Source organism: Fistularia commersonii, chromosome 14 (assembly GCF_037954325.1).
Source record: "Fistularia commersonii isolate RoL2024-O1a breed Wild chromosome 14, RoL_Fcom_v1.0, whole genome shotgun sequence".
Taxonomy (NCBI): Eukaryota; Metazoa; Chordata; class Actinopteri; order Syngnathiformes; family Fistulariidae; genus Fistularia; species Fistularia commersonii.
Window position 1 is genome coordinate 4656692 of NC_141297.1, and position 27811 is coordinate 4684502.

The following is a 27811-nucleotide window of genomic DNA, read 5'->3' on the forward strand; positions in this document are numbered from 1 at the left end:
CTATGTTATTGCCTATAAAACATTAATCATCAAAAAAGCATTCATTTCTCATGGCTCTAACTGCAAATTTCCTAGAGAAAATTTAAGTGAAAACATTTTTCAATAGGCAAACAGCAACCAAATAAAATTCCTCCAAGGAAAAATCAAATGTCCTCTAGCAGCCAAATCCACCTTTTGATTAACCATTATTCTGGGAGAGGGTGTAGTTGAAAGTGGACACTGGTGTGTAACTCCATGAGTCCATCAGAGGGACAGCACATGTAACATGTTTTGGAGATGAATTTGTACTGAGATGGTGAAGATCTCAATAAGAACAGAGAAGTGGATACGGAGATGGAGGCAGCTGATTCTGGCAGCCCCAGAGGGGAGCCGCCCCCCTAACATAAGGAGGATGTTGAATGCAGTCTTTCTTGACATATATAAAGTCATGTTTTTGGTTTAGCTATTTTTCACACTATATTTCTTGGCTTAAAAAACAGTTTATCTGCAAAAAGGATCAGCAGATTATTTCATCGCAGTGATCATACTGAATTGCTAAATGTCACTATGTGTGTGTGCGTGTGTGTGTGTGTGTGTGTGTGTGTGTGTGTGTGTGTGTTAGAGGCCTGGAAAGGTGTGCACTCAAACGTCTCTTAAGATGAATGAACCAATTTAGTGGAGTATTGATTAGAGGAATTGACTGAAACATTGTAGAACACCAGCGTCTCTATCCAACGTGCAACACACACACATACACACACATGCACACACACTAACACGCACACACATGAACACACACACACACACACACACACACACACACACACACACAGCCTCTTCATTGGTCAAATCAATTACCCTATGAGTCTGTTTACACTCTCTCTCCCTCGCACTCCCTGTCAAACACACACACACACACACACACGCACACACACACACACGCACACGCACATGGAGGCAGGTATAAGGCCGTGGGTTTTTTTTTCTAATCGACTGGTAGCACTGGAGGGCCGATTGTAGGCAGTTTTCAGATTAGAAACCAGCACAATCTTCGCTGCAGAGGCCGGATTCGATCGGCGTTCATGAAAACTGTTCCATACTGGACGCCTCCATGATGCCCAGTGAAGGAGCCTCCTCCCCAAAAAAGAATATTTTTGTGTACATCCCGTGCATCCTCTGGAGTATGTGAGAGAGGATGACATTCTTGTGACTTCTCTTAGATTATTTCCTGCGAAATCTTTCACATTCTCCTCCACTATATAACCTTTTCCCCCCCAGGTTTGGGGGGGGAGGTGAACTGTCAATCACAGGATCACATGCAGAAAAAGTCATAGCGGCACACACACACACACACACACACACGCACACACATGCATGCACGCAGAGACTCGGTCTGGTTCGTCCTGTTCTTCTGTACTTGAGCTACCCATACATCAGACGATTTTTAGAAAGTTTGGAAAAGACTTGTTGATCATTTCATACCTGCTCGTTTTTAGAGTTTTAAGTCTCAGCCTGGTCTGAGACTGAGATTGGACAGAAACTGTGAATCTTACAGGGTCACTAATAACAAGAAAAAGGGTAGATTCTTTCAGTCATTTTTTCCCCACCATGTAATGTTTTCAGCGGGTATTTGCAGAGCCTCTGCTATTTCAGTTCATCGCTTTTCTTTCCTCTCGGTCGTGACACGTTGGAGAGTTGACTCGGTTGTTCTCCCTACAGCTCCTCTCCCTGGACACGCCGTATTGATTGGGAGATCCTTTGCCGATACCGTTCATCCGTAATGCCAGCAAATACCATCTCTGACCTCCAGTACCGATCTGATGATTATTTGTATACCAGGTTTCCTTTTTCCAGTTTCGTTGGAACTCATCCATTGGTTTTTGATTGTGTTACGTCTCCATAAAGGCTGTAAGAATTGGGATTATATCAAACATATAGTCGTAACCCAAGACTAGGAAATCTACAACTGCTCAGATTGTCACTGAGATAACTGCAACTCCAGTAAGACTCCATTAAAACTCTAAATATTTCCCTCTGATTTTCAGTTTTTAGTCTGCGACTAGATAAGATTCAGTATCTACTTTGTGAAAGAAGCCCCCAGTGTCGGGACCACGGTAAATAGGGGAACACCCAGTGAAAGGAGCCTTATGATAGAAAGCAACGCACGAATCCTCGTCCTGTCACCCGTCAAGGACAGACAAAACTTTTTTAAAGATCCAGCTCGGGATGAGACCGCCTCGGATGTGCCGCGTTGGATTTTTTTCTTTTTTGTTTGTCTTGATTTTTTTTGAAAAAGTTTGAATCTTTGGTCACAGATCTGGCTGAAACACAGTTTCTCCACGGGCCTCCACAGATACAAAGACTGTCAACATCCAAAAATATGCTATTTTTCTGTTGATTTCCCCAATGCTGTTGGCGTCTGAGTTCCCTCTAAACAAGCCCTGTGAAGTTCCATACGAAGACATCTGATGTGTTAGTTCTGAAATCCAGACTTCAGCTCAAATTGAAGTTAGCAACACATGACCATGAAAAAACAGGAAATGTGAGTATGAAAATAAAAGAATAGCCAGCTACTAATCTTCAGTCGCATTAAGCGACCCTAAATATAAATATAAAACAACTAAAAATTTCCGGCGCAGAAAATCAAGGCACGGAGCAATGCTAATGCTCGCTAGCGCATTGTAAAAGTGCAGCTCTTGTCTGGCTGTTATTTAGTGCCACCTGGCTTCATACCATCAGAGCAAATGCTGCGGTGTTTGTTATTTTGTTTGTTTGGTGATATCTTCTGACGTTCATCGTGGTCATTCGCCATCGGTGCATGATAGGAAGCCCCGGTGTTCTTCCTCCTCTTCATCCCCCCATCCGTCTCTTTGTCCACCATATGCGTCTCTTTGCCTTTATCTTCCTCTGTCGGTCACGGCACTCGACGATGCTCCCTGCTTAGCATTCCCCTCAGCCACATCTGTCAGCCTGCAGTCAATCTCACACACAGACACAGACACACACACACACACACACACGGGCAGAGAATACGCAGGTAACAATTTGCTTTATCCAACACCAGTCAACAACAAAATCAGACAATCAAACAAGGAGTCCTTAATCTTCGCATTGAGTGACGCCCATGTTTGCGCCGTGGGTTTAATGTGTCGGCAGACATGCTGCAATGCTACATCCATATATGTATATATAATTCTGAAAAAAATAAAGGGAACACTTTTTTGAGTTTTTTTCTTTTTTTACACTATATGTAAATATATATGTATATTTATATTCAGGAACCCTGAGGTGGTAGTTTTGGGGGGTCCACTTTGCAGCAATGTCTGGTTGTTTACACCAAGGGCCGTCCCGCGCTGCGTCTCATTGCACGCTCCGTTCCCTGGCAGCGAAGGACATTTTATTTTAAAGCTACAGTGAGAAATATTCATGCGGCACATTACGTCAAACATTATCCCCACCCCTTCTGCCTTGTCAGCGTTTCATCCGTAAGCTGAAGAACGCTAACTTTTAATTTAAAAAAAAAAACAAAAAAAAAAACACTTGAACTCGATGTTTTCATGGGATTTTCGAAAAATATGTGTAACGACCGGATTTCAACGGCTCATTTATTTAGGACAGGATGAATAAATTAACTAAAGTCTGCATCATCGTGCTAAACAGGAAAATGAAGAAATCGTCTGCAAAATTAAAAAACGCTGACTGTCCCAGCGCTGAATTAGCATCGCCAAAGTCCACCGTGAGATTCACGCCACTTCGGCAACTTTGACAGTGTCGTTATGACAACCGTCTGACAGTGAAATTAATGCAGCTGGAAAAAAACAGTCAGCGGTTAATGAGGCAGAGGTGACAAATTGTGGGAGGAGGGGGTCGGCGCCCATCGGTTCGCCGCCACCGCCATCAATCAGCGAGACCGACTACAAGTGGTTTCAGTGACATGAAGATAAAGGGTTTACGGTTTCCTCCCCGTGAGGAGGATCATTAGCCTCCTGTTCTTCAGCAATATTCCCACAACTTCTCACTTTTACCAACTACAAGTGTGGACACCTTTTCAAAATAAGTGTATATTTTCATGCAAACTTTGTGAGCGCACTGAAAAAGGCCAGATTTTCGTTCGTTTACTGCATTTTCTGGACTATAAGCCGCACCTGTATATAAGCCGCATTCGCTCTATTTTTAAAACAATAATAATAAAAAGGACATACAAGCCACAACATCTATATTGAAAAAATAGATATTTACTGCATGTGCTGAACAATTTTTAACTGTGAATGTACATGTATGTACCTGAATAGATTCTTTCCTAATAGTGTCTTTTAACACGGCAGCAACTTTGCTGACTAAACAGCGGAACAGAACCAAGAGAAAATAACCAGTATTTATTTATCTTAATTTCTTCGGTGTTTGAAATCACAAGGCACCTCATCTTCACTGAAACCCATGAAGTCGTCTTCTTCGGTGTCCGACTTTAACAACGTTGGTCACATCTGTCTCCATCGGTCTGGTTTTTTGTGTCCCGATGATCCATCGATAAAGTTGGCTCTCTTCGCACAGCAGTCTGGCTTTTTGGAACCCGTCGGTGATGGTGGATTCTTTCACAGCTCTCCACGCTGTAAGGATCCATTGACAGATATCAGTAAAGGATGCTTTTCTCATGCGTCCGGTTTTTGTGAATTACTTTTTTTATGTCCTTGACTTTTGGCATTGCATGAGCTCTTCCCGCTGCCACCTCCAGCGTCTCACCACAGATTGACGCTAAGCTAGCGTGCAACAGTTTCCTTCCTGGATAGCAAGATCGATGGCCTTCAACTTAAAACTTGCATCATACGAACTTCTTCTTGGGGGTTCCATGATGAAGGAGCGAGGATTTGAAAATTATTAATAGTTGGTTATTGTCGTTCGTGTTCTATCCGCTAAGAAAAAGTTGCGTTTTCTTCATTGCATTTATTTTCCTTAGTTTTGATTCTCATTCTTGTTAGAGCGCCCCTCGCGGTGGAAGGAAAATCCACAGAATAGTCGTACCTTTGTGCAAGCCTCATGGTTCAAAACCTATGAAAAAAGTAGTGGCTTATAGTCCAGAAAATACGGTGTATCTTTTTTGCAGTCATTATCCGTATTGCAATCCTGCCCGGGTGGGAGAATAAGGAGAGACCCCAGGCAGGCATGGGGAGAACACGGGTGCCAGTCCACCACCGCCCGGGTATGGCTGTCGCCGTCAGCCGAACCGATACTGCAGGTGGTGCTGCGTGAAAGCGGCCACCTCCTACCGTCATGTGAAGCCTTCGGTGCGGTTCCTGCAGGTTCTCCGGGTCGGGTGCGGCTCGTCTGCGACACGTCTGCCACCCCCCCCCCCCTCCCCCCGGTAACCCATCCCCTCTGCATGCCGTCGTGACACCGGTGATCTGATGCATCGTTTTCTTTTGATGCCACATCATAAGCTGTATTCAGACGGGATTAGTGTTCACAGGAGGGTTGGGGGAGGCGTCTGGTTGGGTAATTTCATTTCTCAGCGGTGACGTTAATCCCGCCTTTTCTACCTTCAGCCACCGAATGCCTGCCGTGTGCAGACAAACAAACAGAGCTGCTGAACGACAGCGGGGTTTCCTACTGTATTTGACCATTTATATCGACCAGGACTTCGTCTTGTAAATCAAAACTGGAAAATCGATGTTTTATTCATTTAGAAATACATTATGTTTACGGGGGGGGGGAATGTATCCCAGCCGACATGGAAGCGAGAAGGCGGGGTTTACCCTGAATGGGTCAGCCGTCCATCACAGGGTCAACTGTCAATCACGGGGCCACATTGAGAGACATCAGCCATTCATGCTGTCACCCACACCGACAATTTAGTCTTCGATTAACCTACTGAGTACTGGAGATGAAGAACGTGGACAAAAGTGGAGAAATGTGGAGAACTTCACATGATCAGAACCATAAACCTTCTTTTTCTATGAGATGCATTGATGCATTAAATCTACTCAGATGTAATTTATTCGGTTACGCATCAATCTGCGGCATCATAGGATATCATGTGACATCATGCGAAAAGACCTGATGACCTTTGACCCCCCCCCCCCCCCCGGTTTTCTCCAAAGCTGTCAGTTCAAAATGCACCTGAGCTGGAAGCTTCTGTGACAAGGTGTCACATTACTGCACCCCTCCACGGGAAACACTACCAAGAAAAGGCAACAGAAAGGAGCGCTCCGATCTGGACACCTGGCTTTCCAGCCGTTTGTCCTGCGGACGATCAGAACTTTGTACATTTGCACGCAAACCCACCAAGTTTTTACCAAGAAATTTCATTGGAGATTTTCTGATCATTTCTTCCAGAGTTACAGCCACATGTTTGAGGTTGGCTTTTCTTTAAACCTAATTTAGAGCTGCATGTTACTTACATTTTTTATTTATTTATATATTTTACAATAACCACACAAAACACAATATTTCACAAAAAGACCAGTATGTCACTACCTGGTTTAGCAAACTGACGTAATCGCAGGCAACCTTGAATAACTATATTTCTATAAATGAAATAAATGAGATTTAAATGCAACCAAACAGGAAAAGGAGAGAACAAGTAACATCTAGTCTCATTTTTTAGAATTTTAAATAATATTCATTTTCAGTCTGCTTTTACATCTCATCTAAAACAATCATTTGTTGTTTTTTTCATCCTCTGATTTACGCCTGTCTTTAGCGGTACAGGTTTTATTTGCACTAAATCAGCGCAGCTTTACTCCTGAGTAAATGCTGAGAGATGGGGATGAATGAAGCACCTTGCAATGACAAACCCCCCGGTAAAGGTCAGCTGATTTGTGCTAAAGGTCAAATATAAGAAGAAAACGATAATAATAAAAGGAAAACCCAAATGGAAAAAACACTCAGGTCGGCAATGATCATGACAGGGTTTTTTATCTTTTTTTTTTTTTTTTTTTTTTTTTTTTGCAGGGAAACAAGCGGAACAGCCTTGATATGCAGTATTAGTGCTATCGTGTGGCGAGAGCTGGCACTGCAGCTGCCGGCCTATGCAACAGGTTTCTGAATGAAGGTCATCTGTGTGTGTGTCCAACATTCTGACGTGAACCTGCGAGACACAACAGGAAATGGCCGAGAAGTGCAGGGTGTTGCTCCGGCTCAGATATTCCCACGTAGGGGCGTCACGCCTCATATCAGAGATCTCAGCTCCTAGATATGATTTAGTGGTGAGACGCCGAACAAAGGTGAACCTTTGATAAGAAGCAGGGAGAGGCTCGAGGCCGAGGATGCAGACCGGGACGGGACAGGGCCTTGAGGTGCCCTCCTAGAGGAGATAGGGAGCGGGGATTTTAACATGGAATCATCAAGAAACTTTTTTTTTTTTTTGAACAAACAAGAGGATTTGAAACGCCAAAACTCAAAAGCGGAAGATTTTGGAAGGAAAAAAAAATATTCAGTTATTTTGTTTGCCTGATTGTTCCCCTCCTCCTCTCCCCCCCCTACTTTTTTGTCTCTCTTTCTCTCTGGTGTTTGGCGCCCCCTCACGTTTCACCTGGCCACTTTGGAAAAAAAAAAAGTAAAAGTCAGATCGAAAAAACGATTGTTTATATTCTATTTCTAAACGTTTCCTCTCAAACGATCCCATCAGAAAAAGGAGAAACTCAATTTCGTGTCTGGGAAGGTGGACTTACTGGGAGCTAAGTGTCATCAGGCCTTAGTTTGTGTTTTATACAAATGAGGGGAAAAAAATGATCAAAATAAATAGGTAAAGTAAAACATCAAAAAAGGGAAAATGAAGCAGTCAAAACAGAGAAAAGCTAATTATTACCATATGACAGCGTCTGTTTTGAACTAAAACATAAAAAGAACAAGCGAATAGACATAAATAAAATATCAAAGATAAAATAACATAAATCGTTTGAATTGGCGAATTGTTGAAGTTGCGTATTTAAAAGAACTAAATGTTTGAATAAACTTTTATCAGGGTCTCCCTTCTGCGCAGACCCACTGCGCATGCGCCCCGCAGCCTCGGTCCGCCAGGGCGGTGAGCTCGCTCTCTCTCTCTCTCTCTCTCTCCGGGAAAAACCCGAGGAGGAGGAGGGGGAGGAGGAGGAGGAGGAGGACTCCTTCTTCCTCTTCTTCCGATACGACGGCGGCAGCTGGAAATTTAGAAATAAATAAATAAATTTAGAAGAGAAAAAAAAAAAAAGAAAGAAAAGTCAACGCGTCTTCCGACCGCTCCCCCTCCCTCCTCGCGGCGCGGAGCGGCAGCGGAAACGAGAGAAGAAGACGAAGAAGAAGAAGAAGAAGAAGGAGAAGAAGAAAAAGAAGAAGAAGAAGAAGGAAACACGGATGTGCCTCCGAAAGCGCAGCGGATACCGCCCTCCGGACCTTATTAATGCCAAGATTGTGAGTATGCGACCGGCTGGAGGGGGGCGGAGGGGTTGCGGGGGGGGGGGATCCGTTGCGTTCAGGGAACAGATCGCTCGGTCGGAATCCGTTCCCTCCTTCCTTCCCTTCTTCGGGTTTCCTGCGGGGGGAAAAAAGACGGGGGATCGGAGGGGAGGAGGAGGAGGAGGTACCCGGGTCTCCTTCCACTCGTCTGTTTCTGCTTTGGCGGTTTTGAACGGCACCGGGGCGTCAGCAGCCGACCGGACGCGGTTTGGTTGGCGGTGACGCGGAGAAGGAGACCCCCCTCTCCTCCTCCTCCTCCTCCCTTTCTCCTCCTTTCCTCTTCCTTTTCTCCTCCTTTCCTCCCCATTTTCTCCTCCTTTCCTCCTCCTTTTCTCCTCCTTTCCTCCTCCCCTCTTTCCTCCCTCGTTGCGTGCCGATCCTCTGGCAGCTTCTAGCGTGACGTCACGTTTACGCGGCCAAAACTTCACGGAGTCATCGTTTCATTATTTGCTACCAAAGTTTTTTCAATATTATTATTATTATTATTATTGTAAAATTCACTTTGTCGCCCTAGTGCCTTTTCGTTTAACGGACCTGCTTTCAACCCAAATGTACCCCCACCAGGCTTTCCTGTGGGCGACGCTAAATAGCAACGCTAGTTATTAGCTTAGCATTAGGCAGCCGGCAGATGAGTGACAGTGTCACCGCCGTTTGCGGAGTTTTGTTTTTGTAGAATTTATTTGTCTCCCTTGGTATTCTTTTTCCAGTCAATGCAAACCCCAATCCAATGTTCCCCGCTTGAATTTCCTTTGGGCACGCCAAATAGCAATGCTAGTAATTAGCTTAGCCTTTACTAGCCACAGATGAATGGCAATCCCCCTGCGGTAAATTTTTTGTTGTTGTTTTAAGAATCACGTTAAGATTCACTTTTAAGAGTCACCTTGTTGTGTTTTCGTGCTGTCAATGTGTACGCCGACCAAAATGTTTGCCGCTAGGCTTTCCTGTGGGCACGCTAAAATAATAACACTAGTGTTAAGCTTAGCATTTAGAATCCATATACGATTGACGTTGTCATTGTGACGCTCAGTGTTTTGGTATTTTGATTTTAGTTTTTTTTGTGGTTGTTTGTTTTTCTCTCGTACTTGTTGCCACAGGTGTTGGGAGTCAGTACTTGCGTTCGGTGTAGCACACGTTTTGGTGGGATGTTGGTAGGAAGTCACAAGACCAACATGGCTAAAGCCAGCGAGCATAGCCTGTCGCTCTGTTCAGTTCGTTTACCTGAAGAGCAACGACGTGACCTAATGGCCAATCAGACGCCAAAGAGATGGAAATGTAACCTTATTCAGCCAATCGGGGCGCAGAATTCCTGACTCAAACACCAATCAGGGAGGAGCATAACTTTTTCCAAGGCAACCATTGGACAGTCTTGGTTTTGGACCCGCCTCCTCCGAGATAACTGGTTGTGATTCGTCCGTCAGTTGCAACAAGTTCATAAACAAAAACTTAGTTGACTTTTAGGTTACTTTTGTTTGTTTGTTTGTTTACTTCACTGCACAGATTGACTTAAAAATTCCTATTAAAACCAAACTATAGTTGCTCCTTCCTATGTGGGTGGAGAACGGAAAATGTCGTCAGGTGGTCTTGTTTTGCAATATTCGGATTATAGATTATGAAGTGAATGGAGCATTGGGAAAAAAAATGAAAGATTTAATGAGACAAACAAATGGCAACTCAGAACTGAGTTCTTGTCTTCGTGTTCCCTGGTGATGGACAACCAGGATCACAAGAAAGAAGCAATGATTTCACCGACGGACATGTACACTCAAAATCAGTGCAATCGTTACATGGGATTTTGACTTTGTGTTCCCCCGTTTGACAAGAAGGTTCCAGGTTCTGATCGGGAAGACGGACGGGTTTTCTCTGCTTTGGTGTCTCCATGTTTTCTCCTCATGGTTCTCTCCGTGTGCTCTCCCTACGCTCTCCTGCCTGGGTTCTCCCCAGATTCTCTGTCTTCGTTCAACAGTTCAAGAAACAGTCAGCAGGTCCACTGAAGTCACCTAAAGTTATCCGCTAGTGTGAAAGAGAGCGAGAATGGTTGGATGTCTCTGTGGACCTTTGATTGACAGCTGGTTCTGTGATTGACAGCTGACCCATGCAGTTCAAACCCTGCCTTTCACCACCAATGACAGCTTGTTTACCCCCACTCCCTACAAAATCAGTATTAGATCCCTTTAGGCCCGGTTCCATCCGATGCTACCTGCAGGGTTTTTCTATCCCCGTTGCTCTGAAGGAACGTGTACCATCTCCGCTGTTGTGCTTATTTTTATTTGTATATTATATTTTGGGAGCGACAGAGTCTAAGGATGCTCTGATTAATTCAGAGAAAATCGGTCAACCAATTGTTCTGAAAGGAAGGCGTCCAAGAAAATTCAGTGTTTTTTTTTTTTTTTTTTTAAAGAATTCTAACAGTATTTACTCCTGCACTCGCAGCAAAAAGTCAACAAGAAATTATTCAAAAAAGGAAAAAAAAAAACAATTTTAAGAGTCAACAAGAAAGTAAGAAAAAAATAAATGTATTACCATTTATTAGCTTTATGGGTGTTAAAAATGTTGACACTGAAAGGCCTGTGCCACTGGAATTCTTCTTAGCGTGTCCGCAAGGTGTGTGTTTGCCATGACCTTGCACTGGTTGGCGGTGTGTTTATGTGTAAACTAAAGTTCCTGCACGAGTGGCGGCTGGCAGCGAATCTCACACACACACACACCCAGCCCCCCGGATATTCCACTCCTGGGACTCGGAGTCTCCTCTGCTTCCCTCGACTGCTGGCCCAGGGAACTCGGGTTCTCAGCAATTTTAGGCGTGTGTGTGGTTTTTAACCACCATCGGTCGGTTCCTGCACCTACGGAAACCGCAGAACCTCCTCTCTTCCCCCGGTGAGGGTTCCTTATCCTGCGGTCTCATCACCTTTACTGTGATTAATTGTTGTAGTTCAGTCAATTTAAATTTTTGCTGTATATTAAGGTTTTTTTTTTGTCTCTTGGAAAATAGCCAAAAATCCCGGTGCATGATTATAATAAATCTATAATAATCATGGTAATGTGCAAGAAAACAACCACAAGAACAAAATTAGTCCACATGAAAATGCTTGTCAATTTCAGAAAGTACCTGGGACTTTTTTTTAAAATCCGACTAAATAAGTAAACAAATTATCCTCACCTTCAAAACAAATGCAGAAAGTAGATTTTTATGTAAACAACCCCAGAAAACAGCCTCCCTCTCTGCGGCCCTGTGGGCGGAGCCTCGGCCTCAAGCCTACCTTTTCTTGCTGACAGTTAAAACACACTTCCTCTTCCTGTGTGTGTCTTCACGCATCTGGTCCTTACTTCCGTTTTTTGAACTTCATCATGGTCTTTTCCTTGCTCCCTCCTTTGTTTCTGCCCCTTCTTCTGTTTGCCTTCCGCGTGTACCTTTGTGTTTGTACACGTTTTCATTATCATATTGAGCTGCAGGGGGTTTTGACTGCGCACTTGCATGTTTGAAAGGGGACTTTCTGTGTGGAGTTTGCAGATTCGCTCCATGTTCAAGTCCAGGTTTTCTGGCTTCCACAGGCCAAATACATGCAGGAGACCCTAAATTGTGAATTGTTTTATGTCTCACTAGGAAAAAATTAATGCATTTGCCACGTACGTCGCTTACCTGTCTTTCACATGACCACGTATCAGGACATCCAGCCATTCGCTCTCTCATTCAACATGGAGACGCTGCGCAGAGGGAACCCTATTTTGCATTTCTTCTTCAACTTTATTTGAAAAGACCTCAAATTTGTGACCAACTCCACTAAAGAGGAGTTCTTGGTGGGGAAAAAAGCAGAAAAATGATCTAAAAAAATTACTTGAAATTAAAATGGCAATGCTGGAAAGTCAGCTTAGAATTACTTGAACGTTCTTAGAAAAATGTTCTCAAGATCAGGGAACCACTGAAATTCACCAAAAATCCCTATAACTGAGTGAGTTTCACTGCGAAATAAATCAGGAATGACTTCAAATTAGGATACATATCCAAAAATGACTAATATAAAACAGATACAAATGACTGAAAAAAAAGTTCTGGAGCTACAGGTGATTCTCCCTGTCTCTGCAGCATGATAACTGTTTGAGCAATAAAGAAATGAACAAATAAATGCGCAACCCAGCGTCTCCGGAGTGGACGAGTGAAAGCATGTCTTTATTTTTGACAAAGAAAAACATTCTTGAGGTTTTTCCAGCGGATTTTTGAAAGTCCAGCGTGGCGTGGAGTTCGGCGGCCACAAGTGGAGGTTTTGGATTCCTGCGGCTTCGAGCTGCCAAACCAAAGATTTCTTTTTTTTTTTTTTTTCGCTTCTGACGTGGAAAGGATTGTTGCAGCGAAGCGCTGAACTGCCGTGGAACCATCCATCCATTCATCCATCCATCCGTCCTACATATCTTCTCACGGTGATGATGAAGGAGGTCCAATACGTTTTCGTCACTGCCGTAAAGATCCTTCATATTGTCCTTTCATGGTTCTCTCCATGTTCGCCTCTCCATGTTCACCTTCCAGGGTTCTCTACGTTCTCCTGCCTTGCTTCTCGCCATGTTGTCCTGCCTGGGTTCTCTCCATGTCCACCCTCCTGGGTTCTCTCCTGGTTCTTCATCCAACCTCATTGAAGACTCCAAATTCTCCCTAAATTTGGAGGAGAGGTTGAACGGTTGGGAGACATCCACCCAGAGAGAACCCGGGAAGACTTGAGGAGGAACCAGGCTGACCTTCCGATCAGAACCTGGAACCTTCTTAAAAACACAGTTTATTGCTCCGACTTTGCTTCTCCCAAAGAAAAGATGAATCAATGTTTTTCATCATCTGACGCTTGAGGACGGCCGGTGTTGTTGACATGTGACTGACAGAACCTTGATTTTGAAAGGGCTTCACCCACAGGATGCGGTTTTGGAGTTCAATCTTTTTTTTTTTTTTTTCTTCTTTCAATAATTGAACGGTATTTGTCTGTTCTTGGGCTCGGTTCCGGCGTGCAGAAAGTGTCTGATCAAGCGAGAAGGGTTAACCAGGAGTTCTTCTGGGTCGGGGGTTCGTTGGCGTCAGATGTGGCGGCGAGGCCGACCGGCGCTCGGGCTTCGGCGCCGATGCTGATAATTTTTCCGTCCTGGAACTTTCTGTTCTGGATCTTTGAAAACAAGACAAAAAAAAAAAAGCTGATGTTCTCAGCTCACGATTGCGCCGGGCGTGGAACACAACGCGTTACTCCAGGCGGCGGCGTCCATCTCATTTCAGACACCGAATGTCGTTTCAAGGTCAAAAAGACTTGGACCTGCGGCGGGGGGAATATCGTCACGCGGAGCGGAACACGGAGGAGCCTGTGGCGGTGGATAAAGTCACGTGACCGATGGCATTGGTCGGTGATTATTTCCTGGATTGATTCAAATCTAATATCCTGTCATTAGACTTTACCAATGAAACCGTGGAAGTTTTCGACCAATCAGAGCAGGCCTTTTACCCAAAGGTGTCGGAACACTATCCGTCCCATGTTTGTTGAGGGAGAGGCTTATCTGTGATGAGTGTATGACTGTTAGCACACACACACACACACACACTCACACCCTCTCTCACTATAGTCTTTTTTTTTGTCTGTGTGTGTGTGTTTGTGTGCGCGTGCGTGTTTATGTTGCGATACATGTGCACATTCATCCGTCCGTATGCGTGGGCATACACACCCCTGGTATTTTCCCATCTGCGACCGGCATGCACATTGTGTGTTTTCCGTCTTTCACACATCTTCACGGGCGAATGTGCGTGGCTTTATGATTCATGCATACATGCGTGCATTCCACTGTATGTGTGTGTGTGTGTGTGTGTGTGTGTCTACAAAGCAGAGGTCCAAGGCAGAAGGGGGAATGACATGCAAATGTCCGGCCTGCTAACGTCGCTGACGACTCACACACTAACCCGCCGCCCGCCCTCCAGACATGACGGACATCCTGGTAAACAAGTGACTCCTCTTCCTCATTTTATCCTCCTCTTCCTCTCTGTCTGTCTTCGTCTGTGCTCTTTTTCATGGCGACTAGAGTGGAACCGGTGCACTTCACCCTGCCGGTCTGTTATTGACCCGTTGGCATTGGTGTGTTCAAATTTTGCTTCAAGGTTTGTTAACCAACCAGAATCCAAAGCAGAATCAACTACCAGGCTTTTTTAATGGATCTTAGTTTGGTTGACGCTGCAGAATTGTGACACCATAACCACTCATCGATGATTCGGTGCTTCCAAGGAACCCAAGCGCTCCTGTCTTTTGTCAGTCAGTCACCAAACTTTTCCAGTGATCCCACAGATTAGTAAACCGTCAAGAATGAAAAACGTATACATATGATTTATAGAATTTATCATATCATATTATATGATATAGGTATATACTATGATGAATACATTTGATGAGATAATGCAAGAAATTTCTTGAACCGGAGTAAAGCCAAGAAATAAGTAAATATCCGAAAATTATCTCAAAACGAGTAAGAAATCACCTGAAAGAGTTGGAGGAGAAATTCTGTAATAACTGAGAAAGTTCTAAAGTTCACCTGTACATACAGAGAAAGGATTCGGAATTTAGCACAATATTAGCAAAAAAAAAAAAAAAAAAAAAAAAAAGGAATTGATATTCAAATTGAAGATGAAAATGAAAATAAAATTTCGTTGGAAATGGTTGTAAACTTTTAAGTTTTTGTGAAAATTTACAAAGCGCTGAGATTTGTTTGAGAAGGCACCTAGAAAGTCCCTGTGACTTAACAGGAAACGAGCTGAAGTCAGTCAGTGGTCATTTGAGAAACCTCAAAAAAAACATCAGTGAGCAAAAAAATTCTTAAAAAAAAAAAAAAAAAAAAAAAAAAACAGCAGCAAAAAAAAATTCTGAAAATCAGAAATTCATTCATTTTTGCTAAAGCAAAAATTGTTAAAGGGACCCCCCAGAGCTGGAGTGATTGGGACCAGAGGGGCCCCCCTGAACGGGCTCCTGGGAGGAAAGGTGTGGAGGCGAGGGTTCTGTCTTTGAAAGAAACCGAAGGAGGAAAGAACAAGTCTGGACTGGAGGGACGTCCCGTCTCTGAGGGAGGAGGAATGTTAATGCTGCTTCTCGCCTGCTTCCCCCCTCTTCAGCGGTGATGGCATCCACGTGTGTGTGTGTGTGTGTGTGTGTGTGTGCGTGCGCTCGCTTGCTCGGAGACACCGGGTCTGATTCATCAAGTTTTTAGAAAAAAAATCCAAAGAAACCCCGAGTGTCACAACAGCTCTGACTCGGCTTCCTGTCGCTCTGCCTCCATCTTTCCCTCCTCCGACCCGTCCTTCCTCTTTTTTTTTTTTTTTTGGTTTCTTTTCATTTCTTCCCTCCTTTCCCCGCGAGGCCGGTGTGCGAGGAGTTCGGCAGCAGAGCCCCCAACGGCGTTTTAAACGGGACCCGGAGAAGAGGAGCGGCGAGGCGGATTAGTCGGTTTCGCCCGCCGTCCTCGTCGATTTGTCCGTTCACTGGTGAGCGTTTTTCTTTTTTTTTTTTTTGTTCTTTTTTTTTGTTTTCGCTGCCCTGCGCGAGGTCACCTCTCTCTCTCTCTCTCTCCGCGTGTTTTCTGAGAAGCTGTTTTGATTGACGGATGGAGCACCGTGGCAATGAAATATGCAAATGTTCTGAAAATCGACACGTGCAGCGTGGTGGAGAGTCCTATCTCCAAGAAACAGAATTCAGATTTTGTTTTCCTCGGTCCAGCGCCTTAAAGTCATTTTTTTTTTTTCATTTGAAGTTTTACGACTCCTCTGTTTCTTTTTTTGTTTGTTTGCTTGTTAGCAAAAAAACATGGCTTCCGCCTTTTTTTGAATTTCGCGTCCTTCCTGATGAGGTTGGCTCGACTTTTTAAATTTGCGGTTCTGACGGAGGGAATCGCTTGTTGACGTCTCTCTCGCCCCGCCCCCTTCTTTAAGTCAGATATCCTCCCTTAATTTGACATTTAATTTTTTTTTTAATCCCAAATTGACATCATCTAGATGCTAAATGAGTGTCTGGATTTTTCAGTAGCTTTCAAACGGTAGCTCTGTAACGCCCGCCATTAGAATTCATTTTCACGTTAAAACTGACAAAATTATTGATGAACTAGACTATTCACATCTGGATCGGCTTCAAATATCAAGTACCGGTCCGGCCGTGATTTCCAAAACATTGCGGCCGAGACAGAGCCGCCGCCGGCTTTCCAAACCCGACTCCATTCAGGAAACTAGCATTTTTAAAGCTTCTCTATTCCACATCTCGTGGGCAAACACGGATTCGTGAATGTCTGTGAGGTTCGGGCACTTTTTTTTTTTTTTTTTTTTTTTTTGATCCGGAGTTTCGATGTTGGGGAGCAGCGGCACCCGCAGTCCCGGCTCCGAACTGCACCCACCGGCTTCCCGTGGCGAGGGGTCGGGCCGCCAGAGCCGGGAGGGAAACACCTAGTGACGTGGATTGTAGTTTCAAGCGTGATTTCGATCGTGACCTTCCTCTCCACCCAAGAGTGGAAGGGGAGAAGAGCGTTTTTGTTGGATTTTTCCAGAAATGAGAAATTAAAATGGAGAGATAACTAGGAAAATCGCTGCCTCAGAAAAAAAAAAAAAAGATATATGATCCGTTTATTAAACATTTGTGGTGTACTAAAAAAATCTGTTCATCTAGACTCTTCATCCCCTCGTATCTCCTCCGTGTATGATGTGTGTGTGTGTGTGTGTTCTCTACGTATGTATATTTATGTGTGTGTTTGGACAGGCTTCTCCATAAAAGGCAAAGAGAGGAGATGAAGGCTGATTCTGCTCCTCTGCGAAAAAAAACAAATGTCGGATTTATGGTGTGTTTTAATGTGAGATTTTTGTGCGTGTGAGTGTGTGCACGCGCGCTCTTTTACGTGTTCGCACCTGTGTGTCTGTATACACGTGCGCGCATGCTCGTACGTAGGTGTGTGTTTGTATATGCTTGGTTGTATTTTATGTGTGAGCGCGCGCTAACCTCCCAGCAGCGTGTCAGGGCAGGAGTTTCCCTCCTTCCTCTCTGAATCACTGATCCGTCGTGTCCTTCCCGTCTCCGTGAAAAACCTAGAAATCAAGCGCCGATCACACCGATCGATACCAGCCCGCTCCGATCAATATTTCCACCGTCATACAGACGATCAGTGTGTTGGGATCGCTAACCCCCACAGGACAGAACAGACACCTTTGCGACAGGGAAAGCGTATCGGTCGGGGGAGGCGCGATTCCACTGCGTTCTCTCTGCGGCCTGTTATTTATGGGATGTAATCTGGTTCCAGTCTCAGCCTCCCCGAGTCTTTACCGGAACCCAGACTCGGGAATATAATTCATCCAGACCGCAGGGAATGTAATCCCGTTAACTTTCCAAACCAAGCAGGCTGTTTCTGCCAGCAGCAGCCGCTGTGAGCGTGTGTGTGCACGTGTGTGTGCGTCTATGCGCATTTTTGTGTGTGTGTGTGTGTGAGATGGGGAACATATTAAAATCATCTATTGTTATTCAGTCATTTTTATTTAATTTATCACTGACTTTCCCCATCAGTTGCAGTTTTTCTTCATTCATCTGTAGTTTTTATATCATTTGTTTTCTTTTATGTTCATTTTATTAATTACAGATTTTGAAGTTTATCTTTTTTTTTCAACGTCAAATTGATTTTCAATGCTGATTTTTGGGGATTCAACTCTGATCTGTCGCTAATTATATATAATTGGAACATGTCCTAAATTCTATTTGAATTCTTTCATATTTTTAATTCTTCTCATAAACAATTCTTCTCCCTTATAATTATTTCTTTATCCTCTATTGTAGTTGTTCTTATGAATTATAATTTAATTTCTTGTTTTTTTTGTCTATTTTTCATGAAATTTTTCGCAGATTTTTAGCTTCTTTTTGACTCTTAATGGCTTTTATTCAACACCTTGTGGTTTTTTAACTCCTCTCCGCTTTCTGTGATGTTGCACTGGTTTGATTTCTTCCTCATGATTTAGAAATCGATCCCATGACAGAGGTTCAGGGTTCCGTCCGAGTTCTGACGGAGTTCTGTGAAGAAAAAAGAAGAAGTGACAGTTGTTTTTTTCCAAGGAGACGGTCGGTTTCTGGGGTTTTTAATCCTGCGTTTATTTTTAAAAACAAATGCATCATTAACGACCAGACAATCACACAACGTCAGTGTCTGTCTGTCTGTCTTCTCATCTGTTGATCCTTCACCGTTACCCTGCCAACACACACACACACACACACACACACGCACACACACACACTCTGAATAGTCGCGGGGGCGATCAGGTGGAGAATTATGTGGAGATTATGGAGGAGTAATCTCTCAGATTCATATTTAAATTGAGCATTTAATTACAGAAATTCCGCTGGCATGTTCAGCTGCATTTGTGTGTGCTTGTGTGTGTGTGTGTGTGTGTGTGTGTGTGTGTGTGTGTGTGTGTGAGAGTGTGTGTGTGTGTTTGTGTGTGTATGGAGGACCATTATTGATTACAAGTATAAAATAAATATATATTTCAGTGTATGAATGTATGTGATTGACTGGCGACCTCCTGCCGAATGACAGCTGGGATAGGCTGCTACTCCCCATGACCCCCTGGGTACTTGTGTGTGTGTGTGTGTGTGTGTATGTGAGAGTGAGTGTGTGTGTGTGTGTGTGTGTGTGTATGTGTGTGTGTGCGTCTTGCATGTGTGTGATGTTACACGCGGTGGGGTGGGAGCAACGTGTCAATTATACCTGATTAAATAGAGGTTAAAAAAATATTCAGAGATGAAAACAACTATGATGTGAAGGTGAGTGTGTGTATGTGTGTGTATGTGTGTGTTTGTGTGTGTGTGTGTCCACAAGTGTTTGAGTTAGAAAGAGAGCTTTCTAATGTCATCCAGCCTAATCAGATTAACTCTCGGATCCAAATCCTGTTAAACACAGCATGCGCGCACACACACAAACACACACAAACACACACACACACACACACACACACACACACACACACACACACACATGAGTTTACTGATACTGCAACACATAAATGCACAAATGAGCCCAGGAGTACGAGACTGTCTGTTCATGAAGTCAAAAAACAGCACCGGTCAGTGATTGCTAACATTAGCATGTAGCATGCGACTTAGTGTGCATCTGGATGTGTGTCTGTCTTTGTGTTAACTTGTGTTTGTGGATAACTGGGGATGTGTGTGAAAGAAGTTGGTATTTCAGAGATTGAATTAGTGACGATCTGATTAATTGGCCATCAGGGTGACAAAGTCGGTGTCTCTTGTACAAAGCTGGCGTTTTGGTCGGAAGTGACTCAGTCCGGTCTGATTGAGAGTGTGAGTTAGTTGGACTCGACACGACAGAGACAGTTTGCACGTGACAAATCTTGATTACGAGGATGGAATCGTCAGATGATCGGACCGATTCGGTGATTAAATCCCAATTTTGATGACAAAATTGATGTGACTCAGTTGAGGCCAACGGGACTAAGTCGGTGTTTGGATGATCCAATGGGATTTAGGCTGTGTGACTCGGTTCGGGATTTTATAATTGGAAGTCCAGTTCATGCTGACGCTATGTGTGTGTGTGTGTGGGTGTGAGACTAAGTGTGTGTCCTCGTGACTCAGTAGTTTTGAAGGGATCCAAGCTGATGGCCACGGCGACAAAGACGACACTGGAGTGATTCAGTTCAGGGTCATGTGACCAAGTTGGCGTCAATGCGATTAAGAGCTAAAGCTTGAAGGAATCTTTCTTTCTTTGTTTTTTTTTTCCTCTTTTTATAACCGGCTATGTGATAAAAACAGGTGAACCGGGTCATAAGGCCATTGTGGGGGCTGTTCTGGTGTGTATGCGTGTGTGTGTGTCGGTCACTCGGTGTGTTTTTTCTGCTCAGTGGAGTCCACCTCGCTGTTGAGTCTTCTCTTTTTAAGTGTTTTCACATATACAGTGTGCATGTCAGACATGGAAGTCTGCATTTTCACATCAAAAAAATACAGTAACTTTGTATGTGTGTGTGTGTGTGTGTGTGTGTGTGTGTGTGTGTGTGCGTGTGTGTGTGTGTGTGTGTGTGTGTGCACATTCAATCACAGCTCAATCTCGTGATGCATCACACTACTGCATGATCGTCCCTCTTTCACTTCCTCTTTCTGTCTGTCCCCCTTTCTTTCTCTCTCTCGTCTGCGTCTCTCAGAATATAATCAGAGAAAGTGAATTTATTGATCACTTCATTATAATCAATAAAAACTGCTGTCACATTTTATCAACTCACTGAATTCAGCGGAAAGCAAACATATTCAACCGTTGCTGACGAAGGTGTACATATAAAGATAAAGATATAAAACAACAGTAAACTACTTCCTTACTTTTCGTCTGTTGTGGGAACGGTGAATTGGAGATTTTTTTTTTTTTCCCAAAATAAAAACGTGGCGATTGTGTTTCACCTGAAAATGCAGCAAATTTTAAAAAAATCAGGAAAAAAATGAAATAAAAGCAAAAAAAATTTTTTTTTTTTTTTTTTTTTTTTTTTTGCTGACTCATCAGAAAAAGCGCAGTTTGTTCCAAAAAAAAACAGCGGCAGAGGAAAATGGTGTTTCATTGGTTGAGTGTAGGATTGGGTTTTGACGGTTGTGGAGATTCCCCGAATCGAGCCTGTCTCTCTCTGTCTCTCTCGCTCTGGGTGCAGTACACTGGTCCAGTCCCGGCCGAGCGAGAGGCCGAGTCGGTCATGGGTGGCGGCCGCAGCGAGACCTCTGCGCTGAGCGGCGTGGGAGGGGGACGGGATGTGACCACCACTCAGAACTCCCAGCGACCCAACGCATGCTGCTTCTGCTGGTGCTGCTGCTGCAGCTGCTCGTGGTAGGAGAGCACGAGCACACTAACACACACACACACACACACACACTCACACACACTCACACACAAATGTCAGGTTGTGACCCTCAAGTGTTTTTTCCCTCCTTTGTTCCACAATCATCTTCAAGGGAATCCCTGTTGTGTTAATATTTGAGATCTTGTTGCAATTGCGGTGTATTTTCTTGGCTTTGCCCAGTGTCCTGCGTGTGTGTGTGTGTGTGTGTGTGTGTTCGTTTCCCCTCAGAATTGATGCTTTTGATTAAAATAGTTTATCTTGGTAAAAATTACAAATTATTTCCAGTAATGATGATAAGGTTTTCCTATTTTAGGAGTGGGGGGGGTTAATAATGGCTTGTTCTGTTTCACGGAAATGCACAAGTGCGCGCGCACACACACACACACACACACACACACAGTGCTTTTGCATGTCAGTAAATTGGCCAGTAAGTGTACACGTTTGTATTTCTGGGAACAATTACTTCTCAGTCAGGTGCGTGCATGTGAGTGTGAGTGTGTGTGTGTGTGTGTGTGTGTGTGTGTGTGTGTGTGTGTGTGTGTGTGTTTCCTGTCTGAAAGCCGTGTTATCATGTCAGTCTCACCGTCAGGAATGAAGAGGAGAGGAGGAGGAGGCGGAGGAGGAGGAAGAGGATATCACAAGACACCAAGATGGAAACAATACCAAACTGTGAAGCTTGGTGAGCCTGTTCACATCCAATCCATCCCAAACACATTTTAATCTTAAATTCAATAATGCATTAATAATTGTACAATAATATTTATTCCCCAGTAACTCAGTTCTTTCGTTGTACGAACTTAAATATCAATAATTTCGTCCTCAGTCCGAGCTGAAATTAGTATGTGGGACATTTCGGCTTGAATTGAAATCATTTTTCTCCTCGTAAATAACAGTTAATGTCTAAAGTGAGCCACATATTAATTTTTGGAGCCCAATTTATGAATGTGCGGCGTTTTGGGGGGATGGAAAAGAAATTATTTGCCTTTTTCTACATTCAAACAATGTATTTTTTTGTCTTCTGGATTGAATCTGTCGCGGCTGGGGAGCGTCTCACTTTTAAGGAGTAACTTGTTTAAACTTTGTTTTGTTTTTTTTAATCTTAAATTAAATACGTTTCTTTGCCGCCTGCATATTAATCTTCTACGTCTTTATTGTCAACGGTTGAACATGTATTTTTATTATTTCGATTCATGAGGATCAAAAAAAAAAAAAAAAAAAAGCCTCCACGACTTCGGTTTGTTAAGTCGAAACCAGCACTTTGGACGTTCAAACTTAAATTAGGAAATTAAGAGGTCATTTTTCATTATGACCTCCCTCTCAATCGCACGTGCAAAGTTACGGTCGGAACATCGAGCCTCCACACAGAAAGTCTCCCCGTCCAGGAGCGTCTTGCTGTGAGAAGGAAGCGTTAACCACGGCGCCACCGTGCCGCCCGGTCCCTCTCTTTTTTTTTTTTTTTTTTTTTTAACACCAAAATAAGATGATTTGTCAAAACTCCGAAATATAAGTTTGTTTGTTTTCTGTTCAAATATAAATATGGCCTCCGCATTGAAAATAGGAACCTATATTTAACTCATATTTCTGTTCTGACTTTTTTGTTTTGTCAAACCAAAAATAAATAACTTAACAAGCAGCTTTGTCATGTGAACCGAAATATCTAGTACTTTGTTGTACTTCAAATCTAGAGTACTTTCTTAGTTTAAGGGTCTAAAAGTAGTTTTTTTGAGCCGAATGGTTCCGCTAACCAGCGTCTGACCCTCAGCACCAAACCCTCCGTGGACGAGATACGGCTCTGGTCCCAGTCCTTCGAGAAGCTGATGCGGAACCCGGCGGGTCGGAACGTCTTCCGGGAGTTCCTGCGGACGGAGTACAGCGAGGAGAACATGCTGTTCTGGCTGGCCTGCGAAGACCTCAAGCAGGAGCTCAACAAGGGCGCCATCGAGGAGAAGGTGCACGCCATCTACGAGGACTACGTGTCCATCCTGTCGCCCAAAGAGGTAGGAGAGCTGAAGGGGTCTTCACCCCCCCGTCCGACCCGCCCCAGAACCGTGGCGTGCTGAGGTGGCTGTAAGGAACCGCCTGGAAAACATCTAAATTAATTCTGTGAAAGACAAAAACATAAAAAAAACTCAGAAGTGAAGCAGAATTTTGATTGAAAATCAGAGATTCGATTAAACAAAAATGTCCCCTTTTTGGGGGGGTGAACAGTTTTAAGGGGAGAAAATGCCTAAAATTCACCCCCTTGGATGTTTTACCCTTTTAGTGCTTTCATAAATCAATCATTGTCAATAAAATTTGGCCTTTTTAACACAAAAATCGAATGGAAAACATTCTTTAAGGTCAAAGTGAAAACAGATTTCTACAAAGTAATGTCAGTGAAATAAAAATATATAAAGAAATATAATTGTTTGCATAATTAATCCCCCCCTTCCAGTCAGTATTTTGTAGATGCACCTTTGGATGCAATCACATGAACAGCCCTTTTTAAAAAAATCTTTGAAATTCCACTTTTTAGCTTATTTTCACATCATCATTTTTTTCCTATTTTTCAGTTGAATCATTTCATTATTTTAAATTTTTTGTAATTTCACGTGGAACTCAGTTTCTAATGTTTCCATTCCTGATTTTTATACATTGTCTGTATGTTTTTGCCTTATTTTGATTGAGTCAAGGGACAAGACATATACAAAATATGTATGATACACAGTGCCTATCATAAGTATTCACCCCCTTGGGTGTTTTACCAATAAGAAATTTTGGAAACTGAGCTTGAAAAGAGGGGGAAGAAAAAAAACTTTTGACAAAAATTCTTCACAAAAATTAAATGACGCTACTGGTCATAAACACGAGGAAGGTCACAACATCACTGGCGCCCCCTGATTGGCCGCTGCACGGCGGCGACCCGCCGGCAGCAGAAGCTGATGCTGTTTCCAGCTCTGGCTCTGCAGACGGTTCTCACGGACAAGCAGCCATAATGTCCACCGGCGGCGGCAGAAACTGCTGTCAGCAAACACAACTGCATTTAGTTGCTCCAGCTGCTATTTTTAACCGTGTGCGCGCGCGTGTGTGTGTGTGTGAGTGTGTGTACATGCGTTTGTGTGTGTGTGTGGCTGCTTTTATGTAGCACGAGCGCTACAGGCTTTGCTTTTCAGGCTCTAATCTCAATGTGTCTGTGTGTGCGTGTTTGGCATGTTTACACACTGCTGTCTCTGTGAGTGCAGTTGTGGCTGTGTGTGTTAGTGTGTGTGTGTCTGTTTAAAATAAGCTATAAATTGCTGCTCTCATCACCCTCTGGCTGTAGAGACTTTTTATAAACACAGATATGTAGATACGTGTTTGCGTGTCTGTCTGTGTGTGTATCTACATGCATGTGTGCTTGTACGTCTGACCTTGAGAGGCTGCCTGTTTGTGTGTGTGTGTGTGTGTGTGTGTGTGTGTGTGTGTGTGTGTGTGTGTGTGTGTGTGTGTGTGTGTGCGCGCAAGCACAGGTCTTAAATAAGAGCAGACATAAGAGAAGGATTGTGTTCCTATAAATGTGTCCTGGTGTATGACAGTGTGGGTTCATACTTGTATGGAAGATCAGCTGTGTCCAAACTTATATCAGAAAAAAAATGTAAACAAGACAAAACAAAACAAAAAAAATATAGCAGCAATTACCAACAAATGAAATTCAATGTAAAAGTCAAATCAGTACCAAGAAATAAGATTTATTATTCACTATTGATGTTTTTTTAAGGTTGTTCTCTGCCTGTACATGTACTTCCTGTTTGAGCTTGTGTGTCATTTCCTGCCCCCCCCCCCCCAGGTCAGTCTAGACGCCCGGGTTCGAGAGGTGATCAACAGGAAGATGCAGGACCCGACGCCGCACACCTTTGAGGACGCCCAGCTGCAGATCTACACGCTGATGCACAGGGACTCGTACCCGCGCTTCCTGGCCTCCAACATCTACAGGTCGCTGGTCCACGGCAGCTCACGCACCTCCTCCGAGTCCTAGTGCCGTGCCTCCTCCCGCGCCCCCGGGAAACGCTCGCCTCGACACCTCTGACGCCGCCCGGCCCCTCAGTTTACCTCCTCCGCTCTGTAGGGTCTCTGCAGGCCTTTGGCCTCGGCGCACATCCTTCGCTCGCTCCCCTCTTTCGTTTTAATACCCTTATTTGATTCTCCGTTTCTTGCAGATTTTCAGGGAATTTCCTAGTTTTTTTTTTTTTCTTTAAGGAAACTTTTTTTCCTCCAAAAATTCCCCAGAGTTTTTATTCAATATTACGATGACCTTCACTGTCAGAGAAAGAAGAGTAGAGAATGCACCAATTCGGTGGAAATTAAATTTGTAATTTGTTATAAAGTTGATGTTAACCCGTCAGTTATTCCATCAGTTCGACCTCGAATTTTTTTTTTTTTTAATTCTGACTAAAGTAACTCGAAATTTGATTCACAGATTTAAAATTTGACTGAAAAATTGAAAAGCAGTGATTGGAGGAAGAGGATCGCAGCCTCTGCCCCCTGGTGGCCGAAAGCCAGAACTTCTCTCCCATCTCTTTTTTTTCTTTTCTTCTTTTTCCCTCCTCTATAACAGTTCTACGTCCAACCCACCCTCCGCCCTCCGTCCAGGATGGGGCGAATGAAGGCGAGAGAAAAAAAAGCTGGATTTTGTCTAATTTCCCTCTTTTTTTTTTTTCCTCCCCTCAACTGGAAAACACAGGGTGCTGCTCTCATCCCGCCATCACTTCATCGTTTTATCCGTTTCCCTCACGCGTCACACACAGCGGCCAAAGTTCTGCCGTTTCGGTCGTTTCCCGGAGAGAAACTTGGACGGACAGACGGACGGGCGGACGGACGGAGGTTCTCTCCCTCCGACTACTGATTTACAACATAAAACACCAGACTTTTTTTAAAATAGAAAACTCTTTAAGGACATTTGAATAACTGAGGATTTTTTCATTTGTTTCTTTTTTTTTTATTATTTTTTTATTTTTTTTGCAAAAAGGAGGAGGATCCGGAACGATCCACGTCCGACCCGACACCATGAACTCTGCAATAAAACACTGGAGCTTACAGGCACGCACACACACTTACACACACACACACACACATGTACATACGTTCAATTTTTTTTTACTAAATTTTAATGGGGTTATTTTCAGACACGGAGGAATGGCTTGAAGATTGTTGGTAAATATTTAAATTAGGAAAAAATAGAAAAGAACCACAACCATTACATTTTTACAAAAAAAAATAATTTGATGATGAAGGACCTAAAACTTAATCCAGAATTATATAACGCATATGAAAGATGTAAGTTTAGATCTGTGCAATTTGCAATTGATCCGGTTTTAGCTGGATTTGAACGGAAAAAAAAACAATTGTCTGAAATCCCAGACTCTCGATCAATAGATTTCTCAAAAAATAGGAAACCGCATCAAAGTCAGGAAAGATTGTTCAAATATTTCAAGTTGGATGTTGATATGCAAGCTTTAGTGGAAGTTAAATTTAGTGGATCTTATTTAGTGATTTGATGTCAAAGCCCAACATCCCCAACAGGATTTAATGACTTGTTGCATGATCATTTACTTTGTAACATTTCCTGGAGACAAAAGTTTCACACACACACACACACACACACACACACACACACACACACACACACACACACACACACACACACACACACACGCCTACACACCGGGGTGGCCTATCCGGGCACTGCTGCTGCTGACCTCTGCCTCTGTGACCTCTCACCTTTGACCTCACCACTGTCCGGCTCCTGATTGGCCGCAGGGCTAACAACAATAACGACAACAACAAGAAACAAAACTGTGGTTGGTCATTTCAGGAAGGGGAGGGGGGTGGGGGGGAAATCCTAGGTGCAAAAAAGAAAAATATATTATATTATAAGAAATATATCTACATTCAGATATATGACTGGGAAATAATAAAGGTATGGAGAACAGAGGGGGTGGGGCTCTCACACCCGCTGGTCCATGGGAAATGTAGTTTGAGGGAAAACTAGTTTGTAGTTTCTGTGCATACAGAGACGACAGGTTTGAAAAAAGAATAAATAAAAAAAGAAAAGGAGAGTGACGCCTTCATAGGCTCCGAACGCTTTGATCTTAGTATTGTTATTGTTATTTATTTTATATTTTGTTAAAACTGTGATTTAATTGTACATATATAAACAGAAACCCTTGAACACCCAATCCGAGGCTGCACGTGTTTTCCTGTGCATGTATGTTTGTGTGTGTGTGTTCATTATGTGTTGGGATGCGTTCAGGAGGAAAACAACATTTCATCGACCTTATTATATTACACACAATATAATTGATTGCATTGTGTTCTGTGAGAATAGAGTATTTCATTTAGTTCAATATCTAAATAGATTTATGTATGAAAAATGAAATTGATTTATCTCAAACTAATTAGTTTGATTGAATAAGGAACAAACCATATTTTTGTAAACCCTTACTGTATAACAATTGACAGATGATTAAATTATCTTGATTCTTAAAAAATAAATCAATATATAAGTAGCATGATAGACTAATTGCAAAAAAT

At 43.2% G+C, this 27811-nt stretch overlaps 1 protein-coding gene across 4 annotated transcripts; it reads left to right on the forward strand.

The window, feature by feature from the left end:
• The first annotated feature begins 8004 nt into the window (after window positions 1–8004).
• On the forward strand, window positions 8005–27456 carry rgs19 (regulator of G protein signaling 19). Of its 4 annotated transcripts, XM_086159312.1 has the most exons (6): window positions 8005–8364; window positions 14254–14361; window positions 21077–21249; window positions 21840–21941; window positions 23025–23259; window positions 25068–27456. In XM_086159312.1, the coding sequence occupies exons 2-6, from the start codon at window positions 14347–14349 to the stop codon at window positions 25254–25256; spliced, it is 714 nt and encodes a 237-aa protein (XP_086015438.1). In that variant the 5' UTR covers window positions 8005–8364; window positions 14254–14346; the 3' UTR covers window positions 25257–27456. The 4 variants fall into 4 exon arrangements, with proteins under 4 accessions (XP_086015438.1, XP_086015436.1, XP_086015437.1 ...); XM_086159310.1 differs by lacking the exon at window positions 14254–14361 and having other exon boundaries at window positions 8006–8364; XM_086159311.1 differs by lacking the exon at window positions 14254–14361 and having other exon boundaries at window positions 8006–8364; window positions 21852–21941.
• The last annotated feature ends 355 nt before the right edge of the window (window positions 27457–27811 follow it).